The 17,881-nt window shown below is 37.9% G+C and overlaps 1 protein-coding gene across 2 annotated transcripts; it reads right to left on the reverse strand.

The window, feature by feature from the left end:
- Positions 1 to 15,596: 15,596 nt before the first annotated feature.
- On the reverse strand, positions 15,597 to 17,069 carry LOC117783858. Of its 2 annotated transcripts, XM_034621412.1 has the most exons (5): positions 16,810 to 17,069; positions 16,436 to 16,754; positions 16,039 to 16,384; positions 15,827 to 15,966; positions 15,597 to 15,774 (listed from the first exon to the last, which is right to left on the reverse strand). In XM_034621412.1, exons 1-3 carry the CDS (start codon positions 16,950 to 16,952, stop codon positions 16,121 to 16,123), a joined length of 726 nt encoding a protein of 241 aa, XP_034477303.1. In that variant the 5' UTR covers positions 16,953 to 17,069; the 3' UTR covers positions 15,597 to 15,774; positions 15,827 to 15,966; positions 16,039 to 16,120. The 2 variants fall into 2 exon arrangements, with proteins under 2 accessions (XP_034477303.1, XP_034477302.1); XM_034621411.1 differs by having other exon boundaries at positions 15,597 to 15,966.
- Positions 17,070 to 17,881: the final 812 nt, after the last annotated feature.

Here is a 17,881-nt window from a genome sequence, read left to right on the forward strand (position 1 = left end):
GCGCAACGACAACAAACAGCAGCAGCAGCAGGAGCAGAAGCAGGACTAAAAGGAGCAGGAGTATTTCCAGGACGAGGCGTGTGTGCCAAGACAACAACTACACAAAAATCATTAAAATTTACAGCCGGGGTAAAGAGCTGTATTGGGTAGCAGCAACTGTGTCCTGTGGGCAGGACCCAAAACAACTCCTTAAGCCGCGCACCACACTCCTCTCTTCTCCCTCTCTCTGTCTTCGCACTCGCCTGTCAACATCCACAGCCACATCCACATTCACATCAAACATCAAATGCGGCAAATGGAAGACAACGCTGCGAGTGTTGGGAATATTTATGATATTCAAGGATTTTCTAGTTGACGTTTAGCGAAGGCGAAAAAAAAACCGAAATTTGGAATGAAACAAACGGTACGACAAATAGCAGAGCCAAAAAGGAAAAAGCAAAAGACAAAAGCGGCTTTCACAAGATTGCGTAATACTAAAAATCATTAATATTCATCTCAATTTAAAGTTAGAATAAAAGTAAACAGCAAACTCAAAAAAGTTGACTTTTATGCATATGCAAAAAGATGGAATGGAAGAATATTTAAGGGGAACATCAGATAAATACAACGCAAATCAACTATTATTAACGCTTAAGCCTGGGTTGATCGTCATAAAGGAAAATAGGAGGTAAGTAAACAACTTAAGCATACGAGTATCTAATCAAAAATATCATAATGAACAGATATACTGTAAAAAAAGAAATCCATTGAAATTATTTAAAGTTTTATACAATGCTTATAAAATAAATAATAGTGATAATATCAATAGCATACACTGTTAAAAAAAATGTTCTAAAATCAAGATTTTAGTCTCAAAACTAAGAATTTGGGCTAAAAAATGAGTTGAGAACATAAAATTCTTCGATTAAGAAAACACATCTTGGGTTTAAGAACATTTCAAATAAGACCAAGTTCTTATTTTAAGAATACATGTTCTTAAAATTAAAAAATAAAAAATTTAAAATGATTTAAAAATTTATATATTTTCTTTAAATATTGATTTATATACATTTTATTCTGAATTGGTAATTTTTATAAATGTTATTTTACTTTCAAACAAGTGGGATTTGAGCCGGCGCCTGCTGTTTTCACAACTAAAGCGGTTTCTCTAACCAGAGCGCCACGGGTCCATTATTTATTCCGTGTTAAATAGTACATATTATATTTTCCCAGCAATTAAAGATTTTTGTTCTTGTATTAAGAACTTTTATTTATAAGATTAATATTCTTAGAATTATTAATATAGCCGTAACATGGTATTAATTTAAGAATAAAATATTTAAGATGAATGTTCTTCATTATGCTATTTTCTTCAGTGCACTATGTTACATATAAATATGTTCCATTAATATTTATTATGCGCCAGAAAACAAATTAAATAATTTTTCTTCTTTCCACTTTTGGACAAGCAAATGCTTACAATTTTTCTCAATAAATTTACATATTTCTAGTTTAAGTTTATGTGAGTTCATATATAATGAAGTTCATAACAAGAATCACGCATTTCCGTCACGTATGGCATTTCCGGTCAAGCTCATGTCGAACAGCATGTGTTTCTCCCTCATTTTCTGTTCTTTCTCTCTCTATTGTGATATTATGTGAAAATTAAGGAAAATGTTGAATCGTTTGCCTGGAAAATTACTTTTTAATATGCGACACACTTTTTGGCGCTGACTTTGCGCACTTTTCTAATTTGAATATTTATCAGAGCCGAAAATACGCATGAGAGTCCTTGAGTCAAAACGGAAGTGCGTAGCGGTCATTAGGCTGGACATTACATGTGCTGCCGCCACCTCCAAATTCCCTCTCTCTTCATCAAATCGTTGCACAATAGACTCCAAGTAGCACGCGTGCCAGGCTAAGTGCTTTGCCACATGTCCCTGCAGGACATGCAGCTCAACCTTTGCTAATTACCTTGGTCTGCTTTTTTTTATACCTTAATATATCCAATAAACATTTCTGGTTGATTTGCATAAATTACGCATTGCTTGGGCTGTTGGAAATTAATGAAACCTGCCAGAACATGCAAGGTAAAGGCTGTTGTTGGCTAACACGTAAAGCACATTCGGATTGTTACCAAATGACTTTCTGATGGCAAACGGAAACTGAGCTACAAATGTTGTAATATGCAAACTCATATGGCTTGGAATACAATAACAAGAAAATAAGTATTATCGCTGTCCCCATCTAAAAGTTATCCTTAATGAAATTAACGTAAATTGTGTAAATTATTGGTTTTAAGTCAAGCTGGTGACCAATTAAAAATTATATTTTCAATTTAACTACTTCCGGAAATACGAAATGTGATCTGAATTTTTTTTAATATAAAACAGCATATAAGAATTCCCTATTTTGTGACCTTTATGCCGGGTATTGTTTTGATTCCTTAAGATTTCCTGTATACCTTAAACAACCAGTGAAAATTTTGTGAAAAATTGTACCTGCTTCTCCCTTTTCTTCTACCCCTTTGATTATCTTTATATTGTTGCCTCATTGTAATGCAAATGTGCAGCAAATGCAACATTCAGAATAGAAATGCGCAAAAATTTGCATTTGGCAGTGCACTCGCTCATTTAACCTATTCATTCCGAGGCAGGCAGGCAACACGGTCCTTACTGAGTAAATGCGGTTATCCTTGCTGCGTGTGTGCACAAATCAGGACAACGGCAACACCCAGACAACAATGAGCTGAATGGCAAACAATGCCAATTCAGACTTGGAATCTGTTTTGGTTTATGTTTGCATCAACTGCACTTGTTGGTTAGCATCCCCTTGTCCCTCGTGTCGTGTCAAGGATGTTGATGATGTCGAGAATTGCAAATGTGCGAAAATTGCACCCTTGTTGAAAAGTGCAAGGGCGCAATGAGGCCTCAACGAGACGGCAATTGCGCAAGGATAATGCATGAGCATTTTATTAATGACTTGCTGTTGTTGTTCTTTCCTTAGAAGGGGTTGCAGTTGCGCAATTTCGCAAAGGACATTCAATGTTAAGGACATGTGGGAATTTTTCTTCGTAAGAAATGCCGTTACATTTGCATGACGAAGGCTTAGGTAACTGAAGGTATGTGATAGATAGATTGCAGGCTTAGGGAGAATGATTAATAGAAGCGGGAGATACTTCTCGATTAATGCTGTCCTTTAAGACTCAAATACATTCAAATATCGCAAAATATGTTCAATGTTATGTTGTGAATATCGTATACGATATTGAGTGAATCTAAACTCAATTGTTAAAAATCATCATACGATAAAATTATTTGAATATCGTAAGCGAGATATTCAAGTGTTGTAATACCAATTGTACCCAATAACCCTTGTTATAAATCCCATGAAATAACACGCCTAAACTATTAATTACGCGCATTGCTAATTGCCTAACAACCGCTCGTAAAGGACACCCCATCCTATCCTATTAAGGTGACCAAACAATGCTAATTTATGCACTGCCCAAAGCGAAAAGTCAAATCAAATAAACCCATAAAAAGGACTGAGGCAAACTGACCACTCACTTAACCCTGGTCAAACAGGGGTGCAAACTAGACTGGACATAGGTGCAATAAAAATCGCATTATCATCTCAAATTGTTATAATATGAGCAAAGCAAGAGGGGTTGCCTACCGGTTGTAAGTGTGACCAATGAGTGCAGAGGGAGGGGAGTGATTTGTTTATTTTGTTGTTAAATGACCACTGACCAGTTGAAAAAAACCGGTTGCTAATGAGGATTAGCTCAAACTGAATGAGGCATGATAATTTGTGGGTTTAACTGCAATATCGATAAGAAGGAGAAAAGAAAAGACATTGTGGATTAACTGAAACTGGTCACACTGTTTCTGTTATAATGGAAAAATTATCGCTACAGTGCAGGCACCCTCAGGCATTACCCCAACCCTTATAAATGGATACACCCAACGAAGCTCAACATACAGTTATCGTATGAGGGTGGAGGGGGGATGCTACATCTGGTGGCGACAGGGGACACATTATTTAAATTTTACCAACGAAAATGTAGCTGCTTTTACTGAAAAATCCCCCAAAAAGCTGTGAAATTTGCTTGAAGGGTGGTCGAAATAAAAATTGAAAATCGTAAAAATATAAAGAGAAGGAAAAACGAACAAAAAGAAGCAGAAAACTCAGCAGCAGCCAAAACATTAAATGAGTCTAAATAATTTATGCCAAGCGAAAAGTGTGAGCCAGTGCGTGTGTGGGGCGGGGTGAGGCTAGGGCAGAGAGGGGGTAAGAAAAGGAGTGGGAGTAACGGCGACATGTGCGTGCGTCAAATCTGCTCGTTTCTAATTTTTTAACATTTTTTTGTTGTTCCAGTCACCAATTGTTGTTGTTGTTGTTGGCCAGACAATATCTGGGTATTTTCCACCCAAAAAAACACAACACCAACCCCAGCGGCAAGTGTAATTTTCGAACAGTCAGCGCCCCAAACTTCACCCAGGACATTTTTTTACAGTTTTAAGCGTACTACGCACAGTTTGCATGTGTGTATGTGTAAGTGTGTGTGTGTGTATGGGTCGAATGAGTATATGGCCCAGACATTAATATTTGTTCTCCTTGGTCCTTGGCAACGCGCCCTTAACGCATTTTTTTAATGCGCTCACCAAGGACCTCAGTGTGTAGTCTAATATGTGTGTGTGACTGTATGTGCATGTGTATTTGCTCATTAAGCAAAAACAAAGTTAAGCAAAAGTTTTTTAACATCTTCAGACATTTTTTGGGTTTCCGTTTTACGTTTGTTTTGCTTCTTTTTCGTCCTGTTGAGGACTTTTCCATGGTATTCCATTTTTTCCGTGTGCGGCCATTGTTTTCTAATTGGAATACAGGGTGTTTCGACTTGACACAAAAATAACAAATTTAATTTGATTCTCATTTTCCACAAAAGCTGCAAAATAAAATTTTTTTATCAATTTGTAAATTTTCACTAAGTGAAGCACCCTGTTTAGTAACCCACTGCCCAGTGAACTGAACCTTGCACACTGTAGCTCAGGTCCCTCATTAATTTTTACTTATCTTGACGTCCTACAATTTTTATATTTCTTGGCACTTGTTTTTCTACGTGCTCACTTGTAGTTGTATGTGTATGTATTTATATAGAAGAGTGTATCGTCTTGAGCTCAAATCTTCCTGAGGATAAAACTGCAATTGTAAGGGATGCCCATTGTCTGAGTTTATATGAGTTTTCATTGAAAAATTTTATGTTGTACGGTACATAAGTTCAATTGAAAGAAATTACATATATTAATTGTAAGTAAAAGTGTTATACAGTCTTAAGGTACTTATTCCAATTGGTCCAATTAATTCCTAGTTTCTTAGCAATTTTTGTTTCAATGAAATCTGAAAATTAACCAGTTCTCTGGTGATTTACCCTCTAATCTCTACTAGCATTAACAGCCTTTACCCTCTCTGCGAATCCTGGTTTACCTCAGCAAATTAAACCACATCATAAGTCTGCTCTTATTTCTGTACATTTTAATAATTTTCATAATCCTAATAACAGTTATGCGCCAGTGACGCCAACGACGCCATCTTGAAAATCAAAGTTAACGGTTAAGAGAGACGTCGACGTCGACGTTAGCGTCGACCACCGAAAGTCAAGCGAAAAGCGGAGAAAATTCGCAGTATTTCATTCGCGGCGAGTAATTACGCATTCAAGTAGAAAAAGTTTATCTCTTGTCGAAGAATTGAAAAATTTTCATTTCATAAAATGAGATTAAAAACGCGACTTGTATTGGGTAGGAGATGCCACACCCGTCTTTCTTTCACTCTTGCACCCTCCTCTTTCTCGGTCAGTTCCCACAAAAGCAATGCAAACCGCAAAAGCTCTCAATAGAGGCGAAGGGCTTAAAAGTTTACTACCAAAATATTTTTAAGAAAATTAACAAAAACGTCAAAGAAAACGTTGCGGTGGGTGGCTGTGATGGGGCAGAGGAAAGTGGAAGGTGGAAAATGGAGATTGGTGTACTTGACGGGGCCAAAACAAGTAAGGAAGAGCTCAAAAGCAAAATAATAATGGCCGCCAAGGCGATTGTACTGACAACCGAACGTAGCGAACGTTGCGGGGGTAGTGCGGGGTAGTGCTCGGTGGTGTCAAAGGGTTCGAGCGGATGCTGTGAAAGCTTAGGCTCAGCATTGATGATGCCACGCAAGCCCATCGACAACAGTCTGGCAACGCTCTCTTATCTCTGTGTGTATATGTGTGTATGTTGGGGTGTTCAACGTTCCATACGCACTTTTCAACCCTTTTCGCGCTGGCGGGGAAAATTGCGTAAAGTGCGAAAATCTCGGTGTGTGTTGGTAGTGTTCTTATGTACCTTACACATACACACGAAATGCTGCACATTATATACTCAAAACTGTTTCATTTTACGATACATATACAGAGTCAAGTTTGGGTAGTTGACGTAGTTGCTGTTGTTGTTGTACGAGTACCCGTAGTCCCAGGCGATACGAAAGGGTTGTCTCTATAGCTCTGTAGCACAAAATGTTTCATTTTCATTTCGGCAGTTATTGGATTTCAAAATGAAATCCATTTGATGGCAAACGAAGCTTTGATATATGCGATACACGTGGTTTAGGCGTGCGGTAGTTAAATAAATTAACAGCCTCCGGCTCTGGATAATAGAAAGTGCTTCCAGTGGCGCTATGGAGTGAGCATGGAGTATGGGGCATGTGGAGTGAGGTATGAGAATGTATGAGCTCGGAAGTTATCACTAGGGGACTGGCATAAAGCAGTTTGCCCATTTACATGAATTAAATATCTTACTGCAGTGGATTCTAATTTAAGAGAAGCCCTGGGAATAATACAAACTAAAAACGAAAGTAAAGGCTGAGATATCAGACTAAAACGAAAGTAAAAGCTGAGATATCAGACTCAATTTAGTACAGTAAACAGTGCATTCATACGTATAAACAGAAGGTATTTTAGATATTTGTAATCTTTTGGTATAAAATCCAATTCAAAACTTGCTTTATAAAAATTAATTTTGAGCTGCTTAAATAGCACATTTCTAATCATTTTTCAGCATTAAATTTTCCTGATATAAACTCCTATTTATTTACAAATATAAATTTTATTTTAATATAAAAACTACTAACAAAATAATCTCTTTTCTTACATTCTATTATTTCAAAAAAATATATATATACGTGTATGTAATAATAATAAACACATTTGTCCATTATCGTTGTTTCTCTTTGCATTAAGACTAAGTATTTAAAATATAGTCGTTTTCACTTTATTGAAATTAAATTCAGCAACTCCAAGTGAAATTTAGAAAAGATAAAAAATTAATTTCCGACAATTTTAGTCGTAAGGGGAACCCGGTAAACACAGAGTAAATTTAGCCAATAAAAAACAGATCAAATTTGTAGTAATCAGTTGAAACCTAAATCAATTAGTGTGGATCTAAAGGAAAACAACTACGTGAAATAAAAAACTAAGAGAAAATCCAAAAAAGAGAAGAGTTTCATTAAAAATTATAAATAGATAAAGAGGAAATAAATTTTATTTTATTATTTTATTTTATTTTTATTTTAAAAAGAAATGAGGAAAAAAAGTCCAATTAGTTGTTGGAAATTTATGGGCCGGTCAAGCAAGCCCAGAATTTTTTGTTTGATTATTCATGAACACGATACATTCAAATTATTGTATTATTAAGTGCCTTGAAATTCACTGAAATTCAATTATTTTCATACAAGAAGTTTAAAGAGTCCGTTTATTTTCTTTGTATATTAGCTTACTAAATGTTATTGTGTTTTTATAAGTTTTTAGTTTCTTCTTTTTTTTATTAAGTTGCCTTTATTTATTGAATCTTCTTCAAGGGAGACTTACAATAGGTTTATTAAATCTTATAATTAAAGCTTAACTAACAGTTTTTAACTAAAATTACAAAAATTAAAAAATGTAGAGGTGTGTTTGACTGACTCGAGGTCTGGTTTTATTGTCGATTGACACTATCAAGAACCATGGTTCGGCACACAGCTGTTTCAATAAAAAAAACATTTTCTCTCGGGAGAAAAGTAAAAACATACATAAAAAAAATTATTCGTTTCTATTATTTTTTCTACTACTGTATTACGTTTTTGGTGAAGTGATTAATAAAAAGAAACTCGGGTTTCCAATAATCTAGGTTTCTTAATGATAAATCTGCATACACGTAGCATCGTAGTTAGCCGACGGCAAAACGGAAAGTTTCAGTCACCATCTGCAACGCATTCACATGGTAAAAGGATGCAGGACGAAAACACAAACAACCCAAAGCAGCATCCCAATAAAAAATAGATGTAGCTAAACAAAATCTCAGGCAGCTGCGTTCACAGAATGCAACAAAAAAGCAACGGGAGAGGGGAATAAATAGAAATAAAAAGAAAATTTGCATATATGAAACCAATTGGTGTGTCAGGATAGGAAAAAAAGGATGCTGCACACTTTACATGACAGGCAGGAAAAAAAAAGAAAAATGGGAAATCATTTAACGAACAAAGCCGAAAGGTGGCAAATATTATTCGGGACTATGAAAAACCCCAAAATGATTCGCTTTCATATGCAAATGCGATTTGTACAATTGAAATTTAATGAAAAGCTGATTTTGATTTGGCACGTAGCGTTTTGACAGGTAGCCTACAAATGCATGCTTCACTGTACTCCACAACAGACGTGGGGCCCTTGAGAGACCCCTCTGCCTCAATCGCAATTCCCAGCCCACTCCCCTTCAAGTCCCTGGTAATCCCATCTAAATGAAACGCTGCGTGTGCCAGCCCAAAATATTTAGTTGGATTTCTTCACTGTTTTCTTTTTTTATGTGCGCATAAATTTCATCGTGCAACACACGCCGCATGTTGCCACAGTGGAACAAAATGGCGGACTCTAACTCGAACTAATCCAATTTATTACAGCTCCATAACTTTTTCCTATTTGCTTAGACGTTGGCCTTCCCCTCGCCAAGCTTTCTCTGCCCCCGCCCTCGCTCCACACTCGAGTCAGGCAGACGCTAAATGCGTCTTATTAGATGAGCTGTCTTTTGAGTGAGTGTGTGCGTGTGTGTGTGTGTGTGTATGTGGCATGTTTACCCTGTTGTTGTGCGTGTGTGTGTGTTGAACTTTGACTCGCCCCACCCACTTGAAACCGCTTCGCGCTTCTCACATCCCGCTTCAATTTCAAGCTTCTATCTCTGCCTTTTATGATAAATTGCATTTAGCAACCACCAACGCCGTTGTCCGCCACCACCACCACCCCCTTAACCACCCCTGCCACTGCTACTGCCACTGCCACCCTCTCTAAGGTGGTTAGACGTTGAGCAGGGGGTTGGGGTTGGGGGTGCGTGTGTGTGTACGCACATGCGTTGCCTCTATAGTTGTTGCTTTTATTCCATTTGAGATATGTTCGCTATGAGAAAGGATTCAGCTTTCGACTTGGTTCTGGAGTTAATGCTTCACCCTCGAGAAATGCATCCAAAATGGCTGCAATAAATAGCATGCCCTACAAAGATGTCCTTTATTCTAGAGATATTATTTAATAAATATATAATTTTTTCGATTTCTAATCGTTTCTAGGTATATTTCTTATTTTCCTAAATTGATGGATTTCTATATTTTATCTTCTTCTATAATCGAGTTTTCCAGTTGGTCTTAATTCTGGCTTAATTTATTTTTAAAATATACTTAAAATATTTATGTATTTATTGACTTAAACTCACCATAGATTCATCTTTGATTTCCTATAAGCCAGTATTTCAATTCAATTTGATTTATTGTCTTAGTTATTAATATTAACTGGAAAAAAATTTGCTTCTTCCTTTATTTTACTTTCCATTTATTTCTTATGTTAGTAAGAGCGGACCAGTTACACGTTCTTTACTTCAATTCTAATTGCTAAAAAAAGTGAAATAATTTTATTAAGAAAAAAAGTCTTGAGATATATTAAAAAATTGCAATAACTTAAAACTCTTAAATACCTATCATAGTCCTTATTTGATGTTTTGTTCTTGTGAAAATTCTTAAATTGTCTCCACTCTTTTGTAGCTTAGAAACTTTGGAGTCTGTTTTTCTCATTTTGCCTATTATAAACCAAAAGTATGTGGGGCAATCTATATGCACAGTCAGTCCTCCCTCTTTATTCTCCCCTTTTCCCTGATCCTGATCCCGCTTCTGCTTCTGCTCAGCCAACAAGTGACAACAAATTGCATAAAAATTTGTTTACATTTCATCCACAGCAATAAGCAACGAAAAGGGAAGGTGCATGATGGGGAACCAAGAGAAGAGGCGTTTATAGATTTTTCTGCATTATAAAAGTAAAATATTTGTTTGGATTCTGGGTTTAGCCAAATGCAAACGCTTTTACCGTCAGTTATGGATGTCTATATGACATTGTGGTTGACTATCCTTGGACGCCAAAGTTGAATTTTCAAGCTGATTTCCCGCTGACAAATATCGCGTGTTTGTGCTGATCCTGCGGAGCGTAAAGTGCAGTTCGTTCAGTTCGCTTTGGCGTCTGTGAAAACAATGAAAAATTCATGCAAATGAAAAATAAATGCACACAAGCCAAAGGATAATGCCGTGCCACAAGGAGCCGTAAGGAGAGCATGCTATGCCGTGCTACGGCCAAAATAGAAACACATTTCATGCAGTTTTCGCTGGGTCCTTGCCTCAGTCGCTATTGCCGCCTGCAGTTCCCGCTTGGCTCCTTTGTCTGCGCCACGAAATTTCAATAAATTATGCAAAAATGTTCGTGGTTTTCGCGCTTTTCCTTTTGCCATCAGTCCTTTCAGTCTTTTGGCTACATTTTGCTTGCTGTTTTATTCAAATTTGCGTGCATTTTTTATTTGCTAAATAAACAAAATTCAACACAGAGCACAAACCAAAATGTACTCGTATTTGTGCAGCTCAGAAAAAAAGACAATACGACTATCAACCCTTTCACAGGCAGCATCCAAATCCAATTCTTGGAAAAACGATCCTTAACCCTTTGCAATATGAACTATAGGATCAGATCACATGTCTTTGTCTATTGATCTGAACTGCTCAGGTAAACGATATACTCGTATGCAAATTAGTTTGATTAAATATTCAAATGAGGTGCCCCTAATTCCAGGGGCACGGGTCACCATCGAGTCCTCGTAGGGTGTGCCGAATGACGACAGCTGCGTTCGCAGTTAGCGCATATGTAGTAAATAGATCCTGTCACGGGTTCGGCTCAGTTCACCTTTTGAACTCTCAGAGAGTAGAAGCAAATTACTTCATCAATTCGGTAGAAGAAAAATCTTAATGTTAAATGTAATTGTGCTTAGCGTTGAGAAAGTTTAATTATATTCTCTTTACTTTTACCAAGTTGCAAAAGATTCATTCGGCTTCCGAAGTATTTAGTTTAACGATCTACTAAAATTGAGTTTACTTCAGCCTTTCTAAAGGCTCTCTACAATTAGGTTTGGCCATTTCTGCATTGCGTACACAGCCATCAAATCTAATGTTCCGCTAAAAAGATCTTAACTGATCTAAAAGTAGCAAGAACAGCATCAACCTGAACAAGTGGCCACATGTACAATTTTCAATTTTTCACTGTTAGACAGATAACTGTGATTCCATGGAGCAAAAGCAGCGTCATAACTAGATAGAAATTACTACCAGGCCATGGCACGAGCTGCTCCCTGCATCTTTGGTTGGGATCTGGCTTGCCACAAAGTGCCATATGCTGGCGATCCTCTCTCCGATCAGCAGCCAACACAATACAAATGATTATGTTTATACTATTAAAGTAATTTACTAAAAATGACGCCCAGACAAAACAAGATGATCCGCAGAACGGCTGCTGTCGATGATCGAAGATCGAAGATCGAAGATCGAAAATCGTTGCGATCGTTTCGATCGTTGGGATCTGGTCAAAGTCAACCGCTTTAGCTGCAGGTTAAGCAGTCTGCTGTCTACTTAAGCGTAAACTAAGTATGGCACAGCGATCAGGCCAGCGATCACCAGTTGGAGGAACGATCGCCAAGCTTTATCACAACATTTTTGCCATGAAGATGGATTAGAGTGTGGTGCAAGTGCAAGCGCAGCAGATCGATCAACTTGTGGATGCCACAAACCGTTGGTAGCCAAGGTGCGAGATCTGTAAATAATGTGGCAAAGCGAACACAGCTCTGGCTTCAACTCATTCTGCCTGAGGGCAACAGATGGGGCCATGTGTGCCGCTTGGCTGAGCTCAGAGATCGTTAATCGAAATCGCACTTTGTACAGAGCTCTTTTCCCTGTACAGCTCTATTAACCCCCGCCGCTGATTTGGTGATAACGATCGTAATCGTAGCGGTACTCTAGGTGCAACACATGTTGCACTTAGGCCTTCTCCCTCCTTCCATCCACTTGGTGTGTACTACTATATTATTTTGCCTAATTTAGAAAATAGTTTTCTCTACTCAAATTAGTATGATTCCAAGCATCGCATTTATCGTACGTTCGCCTTGTTAAGCGAGACTGCATTTTGTATCTGACAGATACAATTTTGCAGACGCTTGGCTAACATGTGTTTTGGCTCCTATATGGTTATGGCCAGCACTTCCGCCTTGGTTGCGATTCTAAGAAAGTTGAAATGAATTGGATGGGGAACTTCTGAACCAAAATGAAAACAAAATGAAGGCTGCTCATTTCCCCCTTAAGAAACAGACAAATAAATAAAAATATATTTATTAAATCCATACTCATAAATATGCATGGGCCATCGAGAATCGCATAAGTCAATGGGGGACTCTTCTAATTACGCCAAGGGTTTGGGACCACCAAATAAAACATGATACATACACATACCGACAAAATGAAAGGCCTAGGAATTCGTTGAGCTCGTTTACCAAAAAAAATTAAGTGGCATAAATATGCATGAGGAAACCCTTGGAATAAAAATCCAAAAAAAAAAAAAAAGAATTATTTTCAATTCGTGAATCTACCCCCGCCGAAAGATAGAAAGTTGTTTGCTTAGTTGCCGTGTAGTAAGCAAATACGAAAGCTATTTAATCGGACGCGAACTCCTTCTGTCTATATAATACCGGAAAAAGGTTTACAATTAAACGCAATTTCTTGTCTGTCTGCCTTTTATTTCATTTACCTTTGGATGGCATTTTCATGTATTTGGCTTTGCGGTTCATTGATTAAAATCAAACTGTTTATTAGCGCCACCCCTACACAAGGGTTAGAAAACAGCCCCCTCCCAGATACTCTACCACCAACCACAATCGAACTCCTAGTTAAATGATGTCTGCGTGTGTTTGTTTAATTGAGTTTTTCGGTTTCTTTTCTCTTCGTTTCGTTTCGTTTCGTTATTTTTATTTTTGGGTAATATTTGCATTGTTGGTTTGTCATTCTCATTAGTGCATAAATATCGTATCCGTATCCATATCCCTGTTTAGGGGAAACTTTTATCAATCGGCATATATCATCAAGTCAATCATCCATCTATTCAACCATTTATCGTTGCGGCAGAGTTGTTTTCTTTGCCACCCGCAAAATGATTTTAATTTTAGATTAGTTCTCAAAATAAAAATAAAAATAATCGAATGAAATTCAAATGGAAATAAATTCAGAAACCCCTCTTGCTTATGCTTATAAGTATTTTGGCATTTGCCATCACATATCATCGTCATCGTTGTCGTATTGACTGGCATGTCGACATACTCACGAGGACTGCATTTGGCTTAATATTTGTCTTGCATGGTTCCGGTTACTTAATTTAAAAGACACCCAACGATTATTGGTTTCAAATTGCTTAGAACACGCGAATTTTTTGGCATTTTTCAGCAGGCAATGCCCCATTTCATTTACTTGTTTTTCTTTTATACGGTTCAATAAATAAGTAGGCGTTGATCCGCTCAATCTATATGAAGAAAGCTAATAAAATAAAATATTGAAAGAGCACACAAAAATATAGAAATCTAATATATGAGCTTCTAACTAAAATGCATCAGTCATGTATACAGACTTTTCTATAATTTGTAATAAACTGACAAGCTAAGCTTCGTTCCGCTTCAGAAAGGGCATAATACATTTGACCTCTCAACGCCAGCCAGTCAACCAAAAGTCAACTTTATTGTCAGTCAAGTTGTTGGAGTGCCCCTCTAAGTAGCGGTGTTCATATGTCTGCTCTTAACAAGCCTTTCAATATAATTCAATGTCGTTCAGAAACCGAATCCATTAATCTAACCAACGCTGTGCCTTTCCCCCAAAGCAGAAAGTACGGAAGACGCAGTTGTTGCCTCTGTGGGGTTTGGTCACATGCAATTTGTGCTACTTGTTGCTGCCTCTGTGGCAACCTTTCACAAAGGAGCCACAAAGCAACACCTCTGCTGACCAGCAGCAACAACAAAAACAAAGACAGCAACACTCGGTATCTCTTTACCTTTTATGATGCGATTTGCATAGCGTTTAGGTTGCCGCATCGCATCGCATCGCATCGCATCGCCTCACGTCGCGTATTAATATTTTAGTCGCCATCCTTTCATGCCATGTTCGGTTTCACATCTCTACGACCCCGTTGAGGAGTTGGGTCTGTTGGTAGCCCCCGGTAGCCGCACAAAAGTCAAATTCAAGTTCGGTTTCTCACGTGACACGAAAATCTTTTTTGTGCGCAACAAGTTTTTAACAAATTCTCGTGCTGATAAATGATATCGTACACAGTTCTTGACTCGATATGCATAGAGTCCTTGTCTCTGGTCATTAATAATTGTTGCATAAAGGTGCCTCATTTTTGTTGCTTCACAGTCTATAGACCAAGATGAGTTGAATTGGTCCTTAAGCGATATGTGCGTAGCTTGAATACTTTAATCTCTAGATTTAAAGTTTACACTGTAAGACCGAGTTAATAAATTTTAAACTAAAAGAAAAACTAATAATCAGAATCTGTGGAGTAAATATCTATACATAATTTAAAAAATATTTAACTGTAAAAAGGAGATAAATAAAGGAAATTGATTTAACTTGTGTAACTTAAATTTTAACATAGACGTTAGAGAAATAATACTTCGTACTAAGCGAACTGTCTTTTATGGAATTTTTTATTCTTATTATTTTTGTATTATTACTAGAAAATGTGAATGTTTCTTAGCATGAAACAGACTGATCCACACACGATAAACCACAGCTTGAATACTCCAAAGCCGTCACTTGACACACCACACAAACACACACTACACACACATTTATAAAATACAGCGCTGCGATAAGCGATCTCGGCACCGCACACAGAAAGATAGAGAGACCCACAAGTTGCCACTTGAATGTGATGATGGATTATTAGTACGTGTTGTCAGACCAAGTTGGAGGATGTACAGGACCGGTCGAGGGGAAAAAGTGGCTAAAACACACGAGACTCATTAATCCTGGACGGCGAACGGAGGCAGGACCTTTAGCTGTCTTGCCACGACTCATTTGTGCTAAAAACTTTGCGGCTTGATAAATTGCCCCAACAATACACTCACACACACACACACACTCCTCCCTCTGACAGCTCCACTTGCTGCAGGCAAAAAATATATCTGCGCCACAGACACAGACATGTGAGGTTGTGAGATTGTGAATAGCTTTGGGCTTGATTTTATTTTTTATTGTTGTGTTTCAACTTTTGCGATAGGTAAACACTTAACACGTTTTTGCCAGTTATTTAAATGCTTCCCAGTCTCGCAGTTCCTCGTCCTTTGGCACCTTCATCTGTATATTTGCCAGGCATTCAATCACTTTGGCTGTTGTACCAACGACCTGAGTGTTAAGAGTTGAGGAGGTCTACCATCGCATTTTGATATGCAAATACTTGCGAGAGTTTTTAATGCGTTGTCCTTTGCATTTGTGACGTTCTATTTGTGTCTCTGTCACGTTATTTCAAAATTTATTTCGTTTGTTTTGCCCGATTGTCACGTTTTTCTGTTGATTACTTAACGCCTTAGATTTAAGCTGGCAACGAGTAAAATTTTAAATTAATAATAAAGCTTAAAGTTATCTAATAAAATATGGGTCGTTACTTACAACTTAATAGTATGGTGTCAATTTGTTAGACTTTTAACAGGAATATTGTGGAACTAGTGTACGATTCATCAGATCTTAAAATTTAGTCTGATTCAGTTTCATTCTGAGATTCCTTAACATCGTCGTCGCTTCCTTCGGTATCTTCAGACTCGGAGGCAGTGGAGTAGGGCGAACTGTTAGTTGAGCTTGGTCCTGTGGATACAACGGATGAGATTGTCGATAGAACATCATCTTCATCGCTGTCGTGACCATAGCGACAATCTTCATCGCTCTCAGTTTCCATCAACTGTTTGTCATATTCCTGACTATCTGCTGTCTGATTAAGATCCTCTTCGTCCTCGCCACTCTGCTTGAAAATAGTTTTTGTAAAATTGAAATACTTCATTTACCTACTTACCATAGAACAACTATGATCCTTAGACATAGTCTTGAGCTCGTGCACCTGTTTAATTAGTGAATTGCGCTCTATGGCGTGATATTCCCGCTGGAGATTACACTCTGTCTCCAGCTCATTGTTACGTTTGCGCAACTGAATCATATCGCTTAGAACCTGATGCTGCTTGTTCACAATAGTTGACATTAGCTGCTCTAGATTATCAATTGTGACCTCATAGTCGTGTAGCTTTTTCTTGAGCAGCCAATTCTCGGCACGGAATTTGGCCAGCTCGGAGACACAGACTGCGATTTTGGTGTCATCGGTTACAGCCTCTTTGGCGCTAATGGATGAGGTGGGATTAATTATGATTCTGGAATATTGTGTGATGCGATTACGTCTCGATAGACGACACATTCTGGCTGGGAACTGGAGCTTCAGGTTCGGTCTCTGAAGACGTGGTTACACCAAAGGACACACGTATCTCGGTGCCATTCGGCGCCGACGTAGAATTAACTATATACTGACAAATGCAAGACATATTCAATGTTAATTTATTGTTATTACTATTATATTCTTTCGATACTCAATAACCGGCATTAAGTTGAAATTAGAACTGTGTAGTATTTGAAATTCAAACTTCTATACTGCTGACATTATTCTCTATGTAAAATGAGATACGAGTAGTAACCACATTTAACAGTCTATTCCCCAAACCCAAGCACGTTCCCAGTGAACAGAGTGAACACTTTACGACTTGACATTTTCACACTTTGTTGGCAACGAACGTTCAGACTGTCGCCTGGCGAGACTTTGGGCCAAGTCAACCGACCTCTGGATTGTCCTTGTTGTTGCCTTTTGAGCCGGCGTCAATGCCAATGCAACGTCTGCATATCCCCCACTATCTTCATCTATCTCCTCGACTCGGATGTGCAAATGTGTGGCGACTACGAATGGAACTCAGTCTGAGTCTGAGACTGAGACTGGGTACTGCCAGTTTTTTGTGTGCGTTGGTGGATTGAAGTGCGAAATTGGTTTAAGTGTTTGCTAAATTGGCAGCAAAATGGCTTTTTCAATTTTATATTTAACGTTTATATTCAAAGTGACGCCCTGTCGTCCCGTCAGCCCACAACTTCAGCCATAAAAACTAACAATTTCATTTTTTTTTTTTTTGGCAACAAGTGTCGCTTGCTGCAAAATTGATATTTTCTTTATTTTTTGTATTTTCTAGCTCTGCTGTTTGTTGACTTTGTCAGCTAAGGCAATTTATGTTATCCTGTCTTTGACTATGACTACTTGTAATTACAAAATCATAAATAAATAGAATGCCTGCGTATTGCTTGACCGGTTTACCGCTTTACCACCTGCCACGCCCACTGCGCATTTCACACGCTCATGTTCGACACTAAACGGGCAACAAACAACAGCGAATTGTTCTTGCGTCGGTTTTGGCTCACACATATCATTTAT

This window comes from Drosophila innubila (assembly GCF_004354385.1).
Source record: "Drosophila innubila isolate TH190305 chromosome 2R unlocalized genomic scaffold, UK_Dinn_1.0 1_C_2R, whole genome shotgun sequence".
NCBI lineage: Eukaryota > Metazoa > Arthropoda > Insecta > Diptera > Drosophilidae > Drosophila > Drosophila innubila.